This window comes from Carica papaya, chromosome 2 (genome assembly GCF_054855325.1).
Source record: "Carica papaya isolate Zhongbai chromosome 2, ASM5485532v1, whole genome shotgun sequence".
Classification (NCBI taxonomy): Eukaryota; Viridiplantae; Streptophyta; class Magnoliopsida; order Brassicales; family Caricaceae; genus Carica; species Carica papaya.
In genome coordinates this window covers 27,366,444-27,385,462 of record NC_142310.1, presented here as the reverse complement: position 1 = coordinate 27,385,462, position 19,019 = coordinate 27,366,444, and the positions used below count along the sequence as shown (strand labels likewise).

The following is a 19,019-nucleotide window of genomic DNA, read 5'->3' as shown; positions in this document are numbered from 1 at the left end:
CTGGCACCTTTTGAAAATTAAAGAGAAGAATATATGACTACTACATGTCTTCAAGCACAAAAGTAAAGTTGATAAAAAACAAGAATCCCTTCCAAAAAATCACGAGGAACTATAGCATCATGAACAAACAAGAATAAAAAATCACTTACTGTTCTGAGCAATCCAATTATAAGAGGAAGAAGACGATCTCGTAAACTAGAAGTTTCATCCTCATCCAACTTCACCTGCTAAGGTCACAACTTCAGTGATCAGCTCATGAATTGTAATTTTTAGCATATTTTTGAAAGTATGGTAAAAGAAGCAACTAACAAAAACTAAACCAAGAATAACAGTAAAAGACACCCAACAATTTAGGAGTCACAAAAAATAAAAAATGGATCTAAACCTGGGAACCATCATAGCTCATGATAAGTGCCAGCATCATAGCCAAATTTCAGTCATAACCATAATTTATTTCTGAAATCATTTAAAAGATGAAAATTAAAGATATAAATTTTAGAAAAAGAAGTTAAAAGTTTCAAAATGAAGGAAAAGATATTCAAGGATTGTCAAGAAAAGCTCCAAATAGAAATAGACAACATAAATCAGAACTAGAGAAAAGAAAACAAGAAGAGCCTTTACAGTAACTTTACTCAGAAAATTGAGAGAGGAGACATGAGAGAGGTCAGGCCAACAATAATATCTATAATACCTACATTAGTGGCATCCGCTCAGTGCCTTGTCTACAACAAATTAAACAAGTGTGTCTAATCTCTAGAGTGAACTAGAATTGTGAATTTTGATTCTATTTGTGAAGCTTGAAACTTAAAATGTGCACCATGCATTCAGCTATTTGGAAAAACAAAGAGGTAGAGGAGAGAGTGAGAAGAGTAAGAGATACCATGCGACCCTCCATTTATTGATTTTAGTGGGGATAGAAGAAAAAGCCATGTTTGGCAATAGTAGGTATTCTAGGCTACGGTACTGATGAGTAGAGTACAGGTTTCATCTATTGTTTGGGGATGATCCAGAGAAGGTGAATACGGCAGTGTATATTACCATAATATCCTTTATTTAATGTGTCTTAAAATAGAAATAACAAACATAAGAATTTAAAATAAATAAACTGATGAAATAAATATCATAAAATTTTAGATTACATTATTGTTTTAAATTTATAAAGTAATGAAACATCTTTTAAAAGCATATGTTAAAATTTTAAAATATTAATAATGTAATAAAATTATAATTCTATTCTTACCTTCTTCCTCATTCATCCATCCATTCTCTCTAACAGAATAAAAAACTTTCTATACTACACTACCTAATCTCATACTTGCCTGCTATCTCTGTACTCTTGAGAATCATGGCACCATCATCCTTAGTCTTTTTGCCTCCATGTCCCAACAACCTTCCTTCTCACTGCACATGCATTTGCTACAAAACCCACAGAAGCACTTGTTGTACTGGTTGCTGCAGACTGGGTCTTGGGCGGACATCGCATGGTGCAATGACAGAGGGTGAACCAGACGGTAGGCTTCAGTGCTGTTGCTGTTGATTTGGGCTGGAAAGGAGGCCACTATTGCAATTTTTTTGGGCTTCAACTGTGATGAATATTTGGTGCTAAAGATTTTGCAAAGAAGAGAAGAAGCTCATAGCATAATTGGGAGGTGATGTGGAGAAAGTCGTTGGATGTTGTCACCGGAGGCTGATTGCAAAATAGAGCACCAAGGGGTTTTAATCTGTCGTAAGGGTGGCAAAGACCCAGTACCAAACAGTTCAAGCCAAGCTTCACAGAGTTTTCTTCAAGCTCGGCCAAGGTCGAGCTTGAGCTAAACTCAAGCCTTAAAAAGAGCTCCTTCAATTAATCAAAGTGAACTCGAGTCTGAAGCCGTTTGCATCAAAAGCTTGCCAACATGTTCAACTATTTATTAGAGGAAAGTACAGTTTCATATCTTAGGTTTCCCTAATTGCAGTTCGATCCTTGAGTTTTTTAAACAGCTCAATACCTTGAGGGTTAATTTTGTGTCATTTTATATAAAACTTTTGATCTTTTAGATGACATTTGCACTTATCTAGACTTCTATTTTCTCTTAAACAGCTCAATACCTTGTGGGCTAATTTTGTGTCACTTCACATGAAACTTTACAGAGAATGAGATTTTAATTTGCTTCACTAATTAATAAATTAAATATTATATCTATTAAAACATATAATAAGTAAATTAAATATATAATATATACTTTATACCCATACATCAATAACTATTTTACTTTATAATTAAAAAATATAAACTCATTAAATACACTATGGGTTTAGTTTTCACAATTACTCATTTCTTTCTCTTCATCCTTTTGTTAAGATAAAAAGTGTAATAAGTATATTAAGTGAAGGCATCAAGGGAGTGCCGCCTATTTAAAAAAAATTTACAAGTCAATTAGAATATCTATAATGACCCCAAGATTGACAATACGATAGATATCATGTCCCAAAAACAACGAACCAAAATAATGTAGTCATTTATCTCTAACGTTAACAAAAAGATCTTCGCTATCCTCAAAAGCCCTGTTGTTTCTTTTTTTTTAGGTAACCTACATGATGGACAAAAGGATAAGTCAAAACACACCCTTATCCTTACACAACCCCTCCCAAGCTAACAGCTCCTTCCAAACAGACCAGCCATAACTCACTTGATGCCTAAGAGTCCATAAACAGTGCACCAAAGGCTATAGGTGAACAGGCACCATAACATGATATGATTGCTGGATTTGGTCTCGCATTTATACAAGAAGCATCTGTTAAACACAATTTTCCCTATTTTCATCAAGTTGTCAACAGTTAAATTATGTTCCTTCACTGCTTTCCAAGCTAAAAAAGAAATACAGGATGGTGCTTTTGATTTCCAAACCATCTTTATAGGGAAAGCAATAGGCCCATTCTCTCGATGACCTGCTAGATAGTGGTAAAGAGAGTTAACAGTGAACATTCTATTTTTCTCCAAATCCCAAAGAAGCCTGTCCAGGCTGTTGTAAAGGTTCACTGCGGCAAAGAGATGAAGGAGATCAACATACTCGTTAACTTCCCAGTCTTGAAGATTTCTTGAGACGTCCACTGTCCATACATTATTAATGTAAGCATCCTTAACAAGAATATGCTTGTGCTGGGCAATGGGAAATCTGGTTGCAAAACTTTGAATTACCACACCATTTATCATGCCAGAAGCGAATTCTATTACCCGAGCAAATCTGCCACTTTGTACAGTCAAGATACTCTTTTGGCATTGCAAAATGCTTTCCAGAAGCCCACACCATGCTTTCTAGTCTCCCAGTTTCTGTCGGTGAAGCCATCCCTGGGCCCTCTGCCCCATTTGGCCTCAATGATCTTCATCCACAAGCTGTCCTCTGCCCAATACCTCCAGCTCCATTTTCCCATTAAGGCTCTATTTACAACAGTCAATAATCTCAAACCGATGCCCCCAAGTTTCAAAGGGCGCTTCACATCCTCCCATTTGACCAAATGGTATCTTCTGTTACCCTCAAACTCGCCCTACAGAAATCTGCATTGAATGAATTCCAATTTCTTGGCAACACTAGAAGGGATGGTGAGAACAGACATAAGGCAGATGAGAAGGTTTGAAAAAGTGCTTTTAATCAGCGTAGCCTGCCACCTTTTAGAATGTATCTCTTTTTCAATGATCTTCATCGCTGGGCCCTTTGCCCCATTTGGCCTCAATGATCTTCATCCACAAGCTGTTGCCTCTGCCCAATACCTCCGGCTCCATTTTCCCAATAAGGCTCTATTTAGAACAGTCAATGATCTCAAACCGAGGCCCCCAAGTTTTAAGGGGCGCTTCACATCCTCCTATTTGACCAAATGGTATCTTCTGTTATCCTCAAAATCGCCCCACAGAAATCTGCATTGAATGAATTCTAATTTCTTGACAACACTAGAAGGGATGGTGAGCACAGACATAAAACAGATGGGAAGATTTGAGAGAGTGCTTTTAACAGCATCGGCCTACCACCTTTTAAAAGGTATCTCCTTTTCCAACCGGCTAGTCTGTTCTCAAACAATTTAATGACAGGCTCCCAGCTTCTCTCATTGTTATGTTTGGCGCCTAATGGGAGATCAAGATATTTGATTGGTAAGAGAATCCCATTAGTGCCATCGCAAATTCTCACCAATTCTGATTTATTCATATTGATTTTAAGCCCGATTATAGCTTGAAAACATAGTAATACACATCTCAAGTCAAGTAGCATAGAAGTCTCTGGCTGACAAAAGATCAGGGTGTCATTGGCGAAGAATAAATATGATATTTCCAAATGAGACCTGTTGTCTCCTGTGGGGATGCCTTTAATCATATTACACACTCTAGCTTGCTCATGGAGTCTGTTCAAGGCCTCCATAGCAATAATGAACAAGAGATGGGAGAGCGGGTCACCCTGTCTCAAGCCTCTGGACGCCTTGAAAAAAGATGAAGGTCCGCCATTGACAAGGACCGAAAGCTAGTAGTGGAGATGCACCATCTGATCCATTTCCTCCACCTCCAACCGAATCCCATTCTATCCAACATATAGTCAAGGAAATCCCAACAAACATGGTCAAATGCTTTCTCCATGTCTTGCTTGCAAATGATCCCTAAATCTAGGGTGTCTTATCCTAACCCTCCAGGCAACTAGATCTAGGGTTTCCCGCCCACACTTCTTCCCCTTCATCCTAGCCAGAAATAGCATATTGGAACTATGGCTTAACCATCCAAATTATTTCTCTTCATCCTGAGCCATCCTAGTAGCCTTACCCTAGCAATCTAGTTATCTTAACTCGTTTTTTACTTACTTCCTTTAGCCTATAGATCATCAAACCTTCTTCCACCTGACAAACCTTTCCCTACCTAAGCCGTCCTAGTTGCCTTACCCTAGCAATCTAGGCAACTCCATTGACCACATTGAAACAAATAAAACCCAACCTCACTAATACATCTCCAAACTCAAGCCATAGGACCACTCAATCTTTTACTCCTCAACCCTCTCCCCAACCTACACTTACCTCTGATAACCCTCCACCAAAAGCAATATTTATCATTCATCTGAAACCACTTGCCAATAAGCACTCTGTTAAAGTTCGCTAACAATCTTATATAAAGAACAACCAAATTCATCAGAATTTTAACCGAATACCAAAATACCAAGAGGAATCTTCTCTTCTCATCCAAGTCTCCCAACAAAATTGATATTGAATGGCTTCCAATCTCTTGGCTATATTAGCTGAGATTTAGAAAGAGATAAAAGGTAAACTAGTAGATTGGCAAAAGTACTTTTAATAAGAATAAATCTTCCCTTCTTTAGAAAGAAAACCTCTCTTGCATCAGACAAACCTTCTTCCAAACCTGTAGGTCATCGAACCCCAAAAGGTCTTATCTTTCAACTTGGCACCCAAACAAGGGCCCTAAGAATCTTGAAGGAAGAGAAGAAGAGACCTTGCATCCCATAATAATAGCATTAACTTTATCATCTACTCCTTTGTCAGGTTCTCACTCTAGTCTGAAACTAAAGTGGACTTGGAGGCCCCCAACGACAAAATTTGATACTCTAATACCATGGTATTTTTCCTATAGAAATTTTCAAAGAAAATCTCTCACTGACTGCTTAAGTATTGTGGGCATCAATTTTTTTTTTTGAAATAAGGGAAACATTAAATATTAAGCAAGACAAAGTAAGGCTTGTGTTAAAAAATTTCCAACTTCAAGATTAATGAGATGGTTTCAACTATTATGATCCAAACAAGCTAAAAGATAAGCAAAACTTAAAAGACAATGCCTTATGACTTGTGTTTTAGCCTACAAGACAATTCCTGACAACTAGCTCCATTTAGATTCACTCCATTGTCAAGTCCTAACTCTAGTCGGAAACTAAAGCAGACTTCAATGTTCAAATTTGATACATGATAATTTTTGTATAGAGCAAGTTCTTGATTTAATTTCTTAACAATTGCTTATTAAGTAATGTGTAATGTTAAAGAGTATATATATAATTAAGTTAAATGAGATTACAGTAAAATACACATAATGTAATTAATTGTTTATTTTCTTTTTCCATTCTAAAGCAAAGTGTATATATAGGGTCATGATATTCATAAAATACACATTCAACCATTTCCAACATGGTAATAAAGCTCTATAGGAAAAACTCTATCCCTCTTTTACAAACCATAATCGGCCTTCATTGCCAAAATAAGAAGAAGAAAAAATCCTAAGAGGGCCAGCCTTTATTGTCGGCCACCACAACCCTAGCAGTCAGTCCTCATGGCCAGCAAACCAGCCGTGCACAACTTCTGGTCTGCCTCTGTTCACTCATGCACCAGCCAAGCACTGCCCTTGTTCAACCGCAGCCAAGCACAGTCATTATCGGAAACGCTTCTGCTCTGCCCAGCTACGCAATCCCTCCAGCTGCGCTCTATTTTTTGCTCTCTTCAGTCGCACACTCTATTTTTTACTCTACTCAAATGCACACTGTTGCTGCCCTGTTTCGCATGCTTTGCTTTGAACGCACAGTCCCTGTTTTGCTTTGTTTTAGCCCTGTTTCACGTGCTTTTTTTAGCATGCTCTATTTTGCACACACAATATTGTTTTGCTCTATTTCAGTTATCATTCGTGTGCTTTGTCTCACACACATAGCCCCTTTTTTATCCTATTGTTGTCCTAATCAACTCCAGCGGCCACCTACTGTTCAGGTGCAAACAGAGACAGTCGCGTGCGCCATCTACATATAACAATTGCACAACCTACACAATTGTGTCTGCCTTCTGCGCGCAGCACAAAGCCATGCCTGCTCCTCCCTGGACAGATTGTCCAAACAAGGAAGTTTTCTTCCAACCTGGTAATCCCTAATTTAAAACTCTATTTAATTGGCTTCGTTGCCTAAAAACAATAAGTCATGTTCGAGGTTACATTGCTAGGTACCAGTCACTTGGACCATTCAGGTATGTTTTCTATATCTCATGGTTTAAACGTCTCAAATAAGCCATTTAAATTATCATGTATTGTAAACTTAGGAGTTACAGACTAATGACCAACTCCTCTCAATTTTTTAACACGCATATCCCATGCCCTAGCAATAGGAAAATCGTTATTGTTGATGGTTCACCAACCAGAATAGAAGGAATTAGAACCATAAAGTTTAGCTCTTACTTTAGATTTAATGATATATCACATGTCACTAAATTGTGTACCAATCTAATATTAGTAACTAAACTATCCCAATACCTCAATTATAAAGTGATTTTTTCTTCCTCTCTTTGTGAATTTCGAAACCAGAATTCGGAGAAGATGATTGAACATGCTAAAGCTCCAAACAAGTTATGCTTCCTCTAGACGCACCTTAGACACCGTGGACTGCCTTTTTCAACAGCACTCTCGATAAGACATGGTTGTATCGTGGAAGGTTAGGTCATCCCTCATTCTCTACCCTTAAGGTTATCTTTTCCTCTTTGTTTTCAAATTCCAATTATAGAAATTTACACTCTGACGTATTTAAATTGGCAAAACACAAACATGCAAATTTCCGTCTCCAATAACAAAAAAGCAATGTTCCTTTAAATTGGTCCACAGTGATATTTGGCAACTCTCATATATTCCCAATATTTTCGGGGCCTGATGGTTTAATTCTTTTATTGATAATTACACTAGAGTAACCGTACTTTTCTGGTTAAAACCCAAATTCAAGGTTAGTCATATTATTCCCTAATTTCACAACATGCTCAAAACCCAATTTTGAGTGACAATCAAATGTTCTCAAACAGATCATGTTTGTGATCGCTTTACTTAAACAGTATCCACCTTCTTGGATCATTCATGAGTCTTCCTGTACCTGCACCCTACAACAAAACAGAATGACAGAACGAAAAAACAGCCATCTGCTTACCACCACCCGTACTTTCTTGTTTTAGAATTATATGGCCAAAAGCTATTGGGAGAAAGCCCTTTTGACCGCAACCTATCTTATCAACAAATTACCATCTCGGGTACTAAACTTTCATAGTCCTACAAAAGTTCTAACTACATTTTTTCCTAAAGCCCAAATCACCTATAACCTTATCCCTTGCGTCTTTGATTATGTTGCTTGTGTTCATATACATCAACCCCAACAAGGGAAACTTAACCCTAGGCCCACTAAATGTTTGTTTGTGAGATACTTACCTACATAGAAAGGATATAAATGTTATCATCCTCCCACTCAAAAATTCTATATATCCGCTGGTCTTATGTTTGCAGAGACTGAGTTCTTTGATAAACCTTATCTTTAGTGGGGAGAGTATATTGGAAGATGAGGAGGATTATTCCTATTTGATATTCTCCAACCCTTAAATACTACACCCTCTCAAAAATTAACTAACACTTTAAAAAATCAAAGATCACAAGATACACCTGAATACATACCACCACAATATACACCTAAATACATACTACCAGAAAACCAAAACTAGAAAAATGAACTAGAATCCTTAACCATGAAAGACCCACGATTTTCACATGTGTATTCAAGAAGGGAAAACTCGAACTCTGATTTAAAGCAAGTTCATGAATCCAAGTCACGTGCTAGAAATGAGGTAAGCTTTGAAAATTCTTTATTCTCTGATACAAATATACCTATTGCACTCAGAAAAAAAACAAGAGAATTTGTCCAATCTATCCAACCTCAAACTTTGTATCATTTGAAAAATGTTCTCCATCTCACAAAATATTTCTAATGAGTATAAATATAGTATTTATTCTTAATACACAATCTAAGACTTTAACCAGTGAGGCACAGAAAAATGTCATGCATGTTTAAATACAAACACTAGAGAAGAGATAGACATAGGAAGTGGTGAACCTACACCAAAAAAAAGAAACTTGTTGCATGCAAGTGGGAGTTTACAATAAAATACAAGACATATAGGACAACTGAGAGGTAGAAAGCAAGACTAGTGGCAAAAGATTATATTCAAACCTATGAAATAAACTATCAAGAAATATTCACACCATTAGCTAAGATGAACATAGTGCCAATCTTACTATCCTTACTTGTTTACTTTGACTAGTAACTACAACAATTTGAAGTGAAGCATACTTCCTTGCACAGAGATCTACAAGAAGAAATTTATATGGAAATCCTATCAAAATTTATCAAAGGACACAAACAAATAAAGTATGTAAATTGAAGAAGGTACTCTATGGACTCAAACAATCACCCAGAATATGATTTAGTATATTTGTGAAGGTAATAATAGGCTTGGGATATAAGCAAGCCAAGGGAGACCATACCCTATTTATCAAAAACTTAGATTCAATGGGAGTTACAATTTTCTTCGTATAAGTTGATGATATCATTATGACAGGAGGTGATGAAAAAGAAAAACCGATACACAACAATTTCTGGCAAAAAGGATTTGAGATCAAGTAGTTGGTAAAGTTGAAGTATTTCCTATAAATTGAAGTCACCCACTCAAAATCAAGAATTTTCATCTCACAATAGAAATACATCCGCGATTTGTTAAGAGATACCAGCAAGCTACCATGTAAACTAGCTAGTACTCCTATCAATCTCAATCCTAAAACTAGGACTAGCAAAAGAAAACACATTTGTGGATAAGAATATGTACCAGAGATTAGTTGAAAGATTAATACACTTACCACATACAAACCGAACATTGCCTATGCACTGACTATAATAAGTCAATTCATGTATAACACTAAAGAGGTGCACCTACAGGTAGTCGACAGATTACTAAATTACCTAAAAAGGGCATTTGAAAAAAGTATGTCCAGAAAGAGTGATTGATTGCTCTAGAAACTTAAGTTGAAGCAAACTAACAGAGTCAATAGTGGACAAAAGATCTACCATAAGTTATCGTACCTTCCTTAGGGTAACTTAGTCACTTAGAGGAGTAAAAAACAAAATATAGTTGCAAGGTTGAGTGCGGAATCAAAATTCCAAACAATAATTCAAAGTATATGTGAACTTCTATTGCTAAAAAGAATTTTAAAAGATCCAAGAATCAAGTGGGATCACCTCATACACCTATATTTTGACAAAGAATCAATCATAAACATTGCTAATAACTCAGTACAACATAACATGACCAAACATATTGAGATTAACAGATACTTCATCAAGAAGAAGCTAGATAGTGGCAATATATGTACTCCATACATGTTTAACAGCTCATAGCCTGCAGATATGTTGACCAAAGACTTGAATAATCCAACATTTCAGACAATCATTGACAAGTTGGAAACAAACGATATCTATTCCCCAACTTGAAGGGGAATGGTAAAGAGTATATTATATAAATTATTTCAAAAAATGTAATTAGATTAAAGTGCATTAGGGTAAAATAGGACGAGTAAAATACACATTATAGAATTAATTGCCTGTTTTCTTTTTCCTTCCATAAAACCTATAAATAGAGGATCATGTTATTTAATAAAATACATAATCAATCATTCTTAACATGTAAAACATTAAATACTAAGCTAAAAAAATTAATACTAACGTTAAAAAATTTTCCACCAAGCCTAAGGAGATGTTTTGAATTATCACCATTCAGACACGTTAAAAGAAAAGCAAAAACTCACAAGACACTGCCTGGTAACTTGAGTCTTAAGACATAAACTTAAGAACCCCATGGAAAGTTCATAATTATCATAACCTAGTTTTCTAGATTGAGAAATTTACACAAAGCATTGAGGAAGTGCCTATCAAGCATGCAGGACTGACTTAGAAGCCAACATCATCTTAGCAATTGCAAAAAAAAATAATAATACAATAGTCTTTGGAAATTAGGATCTCCAGAAGGGAAGTTGCTGATGAATAATCTAAGTGCAGTAATTAAAGCAACAGAACCTGAAGGATTAACTATCAAAAGCAAAAACGTAAACGATCGTAGCTTACTCTGTCATCATCCTTTCCATGGGATGAAATGGAGGCTCTTGCTTTTGCTGTGGACAAGATGATCATATCTGTATCTCCAACATATATTGAAGCACGCATAAATTCTGCAGTGAGAATACTACAAAAATAATTTCAATAAGTCACGAGACTATGAGTGATTTATGTTACAGAACCATATAAGCAAGCAACGTATTGATATTATCACCCAGCTTAAATAAAGATTGGCAAAGGATTTAAACTAAGCTGACATCAATAGAAGTAACAAAAAAAGCATATCTATTGATATGATACCTGTTTATAGAATCTATTGAAGTTGTTACATGATCTCGAAGATGACGAAAGCAATGTAGACCAGTAAGTTCATCCCCATCCTATTATTGAAAACCACAAAAAATCAGTACTGAAACAAAGAAAATACAATCTAATCCACTGGAGATTCCCCCCCCTCCACCCCCCCACCCCTTTTTCTTTTAATTTGAAGATGCAAATGCAGTCCTTAGCTGTCAATCATATGGTTCACAAGACAATGGAAAAGATGTACTAGGAATTACAGAAAATAAAACTCATCACTTATCAGGAATGCATTACTTTTAATAACTGACTGATTATAATGAAGATAGGATCTGATGATAAAACTAGGTGGTAAGACAGAAGCAAATTGACAACCAATGCATATATTTTTAAAATATATATATAAAGCAATGACCACTGATACATAGACAACGATAAAGTTTACAAGCTTTCTATCATGTTAATAAAAAAGTAGCTGCAGCTTTAAAGGTTAAGTTTAAGTATTATGATGCCAGTCATTAGTTGCAAACAACCCAAAATAAGTGCTTGATCAGAGTTGCAAGAAAGCTCATGCCTTGAAATTCGAAGGGGTCATGAATGATATGTCCAAGAGGACAGCTAAAACTTCTTTTTCTTGTGAGAAGACTTATTAGACTTCTTTTTTTACATAAAAAGTTATTAAACGTTACTTTAGATAGGGGATACTAAAGTTTAGATTAAAAGTGGCATGGGGCTGATGCTGGCAGTAAAATATTTGGGCTCCACTAAGTCAAAGCACCACTAGGAAACCTTTCATGGATCGCCAGGTTGGATCATGGCTTGAGGACATCACAAGAAATATTAATGATTGGAAGATCAATGACTATGAGACTCTTTTTCTTGCCCTCTCTAGATGCATTTCCGATGGCCAAGGATTACTCTATTTGGAAGCTCAATGCTAGGGATATTCTCCTTTACTATCACTTGCCCAAGAGAAATGACATGTGCATGGATTTCCCATTAAAGCAGATCTTGAAGGTTAAAGCTTCACCTAGAGTGGGTTTTTTCACTTGGAATACAGCTAGAGAGTGCATTTTAACTATAGACAAGTTGATCAAGAGGCACAAAATACTAGTTAATGGTTGTTTCTTGTGCAAGAGGGATGCATAATCATGCAATTATCTTTTTTTGCGCCACCCGTTTGCTTACAGATTTTGGACTCCTATAATCTTCTGGGAATTAATTGGGTGATGGCTGAAACCATGAGGGATGAGATTCGAGTATGGAGAGGGATTCAAGAACTAAGAATTCCGCAAGTCTTCTTCATTTGGTTACGTTTCGATAGTTTGGAAGGAAAGAAATATGAGAACTTTTGAATGTATAGAGGCTACTTTTGACAGATTTAAGGACACATGGTTCAGACTTTAGCTTTTTTTTTATTAAGGGTCATCATCTTTATTTTTATCAGGATGTTAAGGACCTGATTGATATTTTTAGACATTTAAATATTTTGTAGACAGGTTTGCACCCCCTTAGTGCCTGTAAATAGATATTATTTTTATTTCAAAAAAAAAAAGACCAAACTTAGCTGGACCTCGAGTTCAAGCTTGAAAAAAAAATTAAGTAATCAAGCAAATTTCCAGCCTATGGAGTCAGGCTTAAAATGTATTAGTTTAGCCACTAAAAATATTATGCTTATTAATTAAAATATAGTATACTTATAAATTTAGTATGTTTTTAACTTAATTTTTATTTTATATTAATAAATATGATATATACTTCTATAGATGTTATATGCACAAACATATCCATGATTTATTTTATTTAAAATATCAAAAATATAAATTAAAACCAGAGGTTTCATTTCCTAATCTTCTTTTCATGTCAACACACATTAAACAAAGACAGGCTTCTGTTTTCACTGCAATGACAACCACTCTACAAACAATCCTTCATCTTCACCACCATCAACATTGAACTATCATTGGTTGCAAGCCACCACCATTTCCCTTCAGCAAATCACCATTGACAATGTCATCAACGTGCAGTCCTCCCTTCACCTCTGCTTCTCCCCGCCTCAGACACAGTTGCACTCCATCCATTTGTACACCTTTAACATATCAAGAACATGCCAAACTGACTCTTTACTTCACACTGTTGTTGATCAAAACATAGAAGCACATGCACTTGTTGCTATGCCTCTTCCCAAGTCTCCCAACTAAACAAACATCTGAGATCCACTTATCTCTAGTTGGTTTTCTTTTAATTAGTGTAGATTTTTCCTCTTTAACCTCAATGATAGATTATATGCACTACTTTGAAAGTTTATTAGCTAATGAACATTTGGGGTTCTTTTTTACTTGATTATGGTCTTTACTTTTCACAGTAATTGACCATCATTTGATTTTCAAGAAGATGTAGAAATGATTTTCTAAATATAATGGAGGGAGAAAACTTAATTATGCAAGAATTATCCCTTTTGTGATCAGAAAACTATCCAAGACCTAAAAGTATTCTGTGTTACCACGAGGGGGATCAGCAGGAGGGGGGAGTTCGCGTGAACCCTTTACTGTTAACTATTTGTGAATAATAAATTCTCTGAAGATAGCCACAACTCTAACACATATATATTGATTTTGAACTGGGATTATCTGAACCTACTAATAATCTTTTTCTCTTTTGAGAAAGTTTGCCACTTTTAGGGGAGATAAATTAAGAACTTTAATAACGGTCAAAGGTTACTTGTCTACCATTCGCAGTTATGAAATTAATTTTTTCTTTGCAGTTTTGGGGATTTTGATGTATATTCATTTCCATGCAAAAAGAAAAAAACTAAAAAAGAAAAGTCTATACATCTTTTCTTTTTCAAATTTCTATGCTTGTTGAGTTGGAAAGCTTTACAAGAGAATAAAGGGAAAAAAACTTGACAAGCTCAAACTTGAATCTGCTTCTCTATGAGGTCCAAACTGCTCTCATTTATATGGAGCTCAAGCTCTATGAAACTTAATATTTTATCAAACTTGAATCAAACCGAATTTGAGCTTCCTAATTTGTCCCTTGAAGCAAGCTGAAGCTAAAAAAAACTTGAATCTAGCTTCAAACTGAATTTGAATACTCCATTATTTGACCAGGACCAAGCCTGAATAGTTAAAAATTCGGCTCAGCTCAGCTCTTTTCCACCCCTGGATGTGATAAGTACTAGCCAGTAACAAGAAGCAAAAGGAGGACGCTTCCAGCAGAGAGTAATTTCAGTTTTTAGGAAGAAAAACAGAAGGCAGTCAGTAGATTGCAGTACAAGGGAATTTTTAGTTTACTGGAGTTTTAAAAACTGAAAGAGTCAATGCTGCACAGATTTTTATCAAAGATTGTTTAAGGGGAAATGAACATTAACATTAGGAGGGGGGACTGCAGGAACCATCCATTGTTCAGTTCATCCACCTAGGCAACCCAGTCATCTAATACTGATTTCTGATTGAAGTTTCTCAGATACGGGAACAACAAGTTAACCCTTGCAAATTCCACCTATGTCTTGTATAAATGTCCTATTATAAATGTCCACATTAAGCCTGAATGTAGTAGGTTGACAGCCAAAATATAACACAGCCATAATAAAGAACCTTGACGAAGGGCAAGAAAGAATTGCTGAAAAATCCAGTTGAGTTAGACATCAGAAAAGAATAATTACAAATAAGCAATTTTTCATTACAAACACGTACCAGCAAATGCTGTAAATCATCAGTGACATCCAAAGCTCCGGCACAATCTGCAGATGCGACAAGCTGAATGGCAGAGAGGAAAAAAATGTGTCAATTTTTCATCACAAAGAACGAGGAAGCACTCCTTAAGTCAAAACTACTTAGAATTTCTGGAATATTTAAGACCGGTAACAAATTTCAGATGATTAAGACCTAAAAAAAAAAGTGGTCAGGGGTCAACTGCTTGCTCTAGCGAGGACTTAAGGGACCTTATGAATGTTTTGGTATTCTTGTGAATTCTTTTGTATATGGACAGCACCCCCTTGGTACCTCTAGAATTTATACTTCTTATTTTTTAAAAAAAAAAAAAGAAGAAAGAAAGAAAAAGTGGTCAGACGTTCATGCAAGGATGTCCATGATAAAAATTTTACTTCAAGGCAAAAAAAGTAGGTACTTGGATGTAGTGAACTTACATATGCTTGAAAAGCCTATAAATGTAGTGCAGGATGTGTAAAAGGAAAAGAACGTTAATTTTATAGTTATCCATAAAAAATTATCTGAAAAGATTTACTGAACTCCAATAAAACATGGTAAAATTCTACAAACCATAGAGCCAGCAATAACAATCCCTTAGGTCAATAAATACCAGACTCAGATAGGACTAAACAGCATTTGTGCCAAAAGCATTTCCCAGGCTAACCTATCTGCTCAATATGTTTCATCATCACATTTACCTCCTAGTATATCTAATCATTGGTAAAAAATAAACGATTTTATTAATGCCTCACAATATGGCAAGAGCCAATAATCTGACAGCAATATATGAGCATATAGGCAAACCTTCTAAGAAAAACACCATTCAAATTCTTAAGAACTAGCATGCACTCTCTGCAACAAATAAAAAGAAGAAACCAAGCCCTAGAATACAAGCTTTGGGACTTAAAACTTATATTAGAAAGAAAAAAGCAGTAGTATGCAAAAAAGCTTATTGTTCAGTTCTCAGACTCGCATGAATTGCATAGTCCCATCTTGATCATAAGTAAAATTGCAACATACGGAAGAAAACAAATTCAAATAAGCCTCATCAAATGCTTAACTATCATCTATTCCTACTAAGAAAACAAGAAGATGACAATAAAAGGTATGAAACGTACCAATTTGAGCGTAGAGATTGCTTGATTAACATATAATATGAGCCTCAGTTTCTGTTGCAGCGCCAACAAATAAGTTCTGGCGGCGTTCAACTCCTGAACGTGCCTGGCGGAGTCAACCAAGTCCTGATCGAGAAGCCGAATGGTCTCCTTCAAGTGGCGGATCCTGCTACAACCCTCCACAATCTTAACGTTCAAGTCCTGCAACTGCCCCTGCGCCTCAAAAAACGAATTGGAGCGCAACGAGATCTCTTTCACCAAATGCAGCTCCACCACGTCCAAGTACTGTGACAACTTCTCCTGCAGGACTAAGTTCTCATTTACATTCGAAAACGGGCAAGCAGCCCGGAATGTGGCCCCATCCTCCAGGGCAAAATCCTCCTTAAAATAAAGAGCAGGAACCTCGCGCAAACAAGCCACCAGCGCCTCCCCCTGCCCACCGATCTTCTCCAAATCTAGGCTCTCTTTGCTCGCGTGCTCTCTAATATCCTCGAATCGATTATAAGACTCCGATATGGACGAAGCGTAGCTCTGAAAATCGGATCGGGCCAGGTCCGAGGAGGCTTTACTTGAGGTTATCGGCGCGAATTCGGGGAGGGTGACGGAGGTGGTGGAGGACCACCAACCGACCCAGGAGCCACCATTAGGATTGTTAAGAATAGAAGAGAGGCTTTGAATTCCAGCATCAGAGACTGATTTTACCAAGGTTGAGGAGCTGCTGCAGCCAAGGACGGTTACGGGTGAGCCGGTCGACGACCTTCCCGACTGGGAAGGCTGTGAATCCATTTTCAAGATCCGAGAGTCATCAACAACTGGTTACCTCTTCCTTTCTTGGCCAGTACTGTGAGCTTGAAATGAAATACGCAGTAAGAAATCAGGAATCAAAAAGAGAGAGTGGATTTTATTGGATCTAAAAAAAGAAAAAAAAAAAAAAAAAAGAAGTCCTCTTTGTTCAGTGATAGAGACAAAAATCTCGAAGTTGGAGGTAGATCTCGCTGAATTCTCGCTCTGCAACTTTTGAATATATGGGAGTTGGATCTGGAGAGGAACACAGAAGGGAGAAGGGAGGGGAGGGGAGGATGGCGATGATGCACACTTGCTCAGCGTGCAAGGAAATGGAAGTCGGGCCGGGTAATCGGTTTGGTTTTGAACCCGATATCCGGAAAAGTGGCTGCCGTTAGACAGTCCTTTCGTTTGTGCTTGAGTAAAAAATGCATAAATCAGTACTGTCAATTAAAAATATTAGTGATGGTAAATTACAGTTTTATTATATGTGAACTATTTTATTTTAAAATAAATTTAGTTTATCTCGAAATATCATGATGTCAATAACAACTTTAGAAAAAAGAAAGCTTATGGCTTGAATCCATTAATTACTTTTACTCTCATCCAATAATTACTTTCCATTCTTATTTTATGTAAGTATTATATATTATATTTGACTTAACAAATAATAAAACAAATAAAAAAAAAAAGCAAAGATATGTAAGCATTATACACTAAAATTTTACAAGACAAAAAAAATATCAATCCATATTTATAGAAAGTGAAAATGTTTAAATTAGTCTCTAAACTATAGTCAATATCATATTTTAATCTTAAATATTTCTCGTTAAAATTTAGTTTTTAAAATTTTAATTTTATTTAAAAATTGTTTAAAAAATATTAAAAATAATTATTATACTGACTAATATCAAATTATATGAGTTAAGATTTTTAATTTTAGTTAATTAAAAAACACAATAAATTCATAAAAGGTTTAATATGATACTTTTTGAAATGGAGGTTGGATAACGTCATGAATGCATTTTTTTTCTTTGGCTTTTTCTTAGTCTTACACTTTTTATTTGCCTTTTTTGTTTCTATAAGCACTTCATTTTACTTTTATTCGAGTCTTTTTAGCTCATCCATAGTTATAGTTTGGGTTTAAATTTTGAAAATAATTAAATACATATCACATATTTGATAAGAAAAAATAAATATTTAAATTTAGAGTTCTATCATATACACATACACATGACCCTATTGGTGTCTCTGTCAATGGTGGACATCTATATTATCTATTTTTCGTAGGGTTACGATAAGCAAGTTCTCCATTTTTTCTATATATATTAGCTTGTAACTAAAAAATGTGGTTACTTAAAGGAAATATTGCATTGTTGGAATCATCCAAGAAGATGAAGATGAATAGAGATGAAGATGAAGAGTGTGATGTGGTAAGTTGGATAAAGTTTTTTCTTTTTTTTTTTCAAACAAGTCTTAAGTAAAGCTTATCTTTTACATATATTTTTAATATTATTAAACTTTTGAAACAAAATTACAAATTGCACGACTAAATTATAAAAAAAATATATTTAGCACTAAAATGTAATATTGATTATAGTTTATGGACTAAACTATGTGTTTACACTAACAAAAATTGATAATAATTATAGTCATTGGGTTGTTATAATCATAATTATAAAATTGAAAAGGAACTCAATTTTGTATTCAATAAGTAAATTAATAAAGTAATAGTAAATCATAAATGCATTATAAGATATTTACATGACTAATATGATTAGAATATTTACATACAAAAACAATAATTTTCTAACTAAAAGAAAGCAGTAAGTTTATTCTAATAACACCTAAATATGTTAAACATTTGTAGAAATACAAAAAAATATAATTAGATAAATATAAAGTCACTTAGATCTTATACTTAAAAATATTTTATGTTTGCATCATTCTCATTGCCCAATACAAATGAACTTCGAATTTTAAAACCTCAAAATAGTAAGAAGATGTACGTTTTGAACTAATCTTCCTAAAAACTAATTTCTACCAAACCTAAATTATCTTGAAAAAATATGAACGTAACATAAAGTATGCATCCAAAAGGATTAATGAATGAAGTAGGAATGATAAAGTCAAATGCTAAGAAAATTTGTTTATCAATAATAGGAGGAATAAATAAAACTTTTATGTAGCCTTTATCAAGTGGACCC

The 19,019-nt window shown here is 35.2% G+C and overlaps 1 protein-coding gene across 5 annotated transcripts in view; it reads right to left on the bottom strand.

Annotated features, from left to right (window-relative positions):
* VPS54 overlaps window positions 1–17,181 on the bottom strand; it is a 35,886-nt gene extending 18,705 nt beyond the window's left edge. For 2 of the 5 annotated variants that reach the window (XM_088213800.1, XM_088213801.1), the window contains exons 1-5: window positions 16,033–17,179; window positions 14,900–14,962; window positions 11,205–11,284; window positions 10,914–11,031; window positions 150–227 (exon numbers count right to left, since the gene is read on the bottom strand). In XM_088213800.1, the coding sequence (XP_088069926.1) occupies window positions 150–227; window positions 10,914–11,031; window positions 11,205–11,284; window positions 14,900–14,962; window positions 16,033–16,815 (1,122 nt within the window). In that variant the 5' untranslated portion in view covers window positions 16,816–17,179. Of the gene's footprint in view, window positions 1–149; window positions 228–10,913; window positions 11,032–11,204; window positions 11,285–14,899; window positions 14,963–16,032 lie in introns of all 5 variants that reach the window. The other 3 variants (XM_088213803.1, XM_088213802.1, XM_088213804.1) reach the window with 3 other exon arrangements.
* Window positions 17,182–19,019: the final 1,838 nt, after the last annotated feature.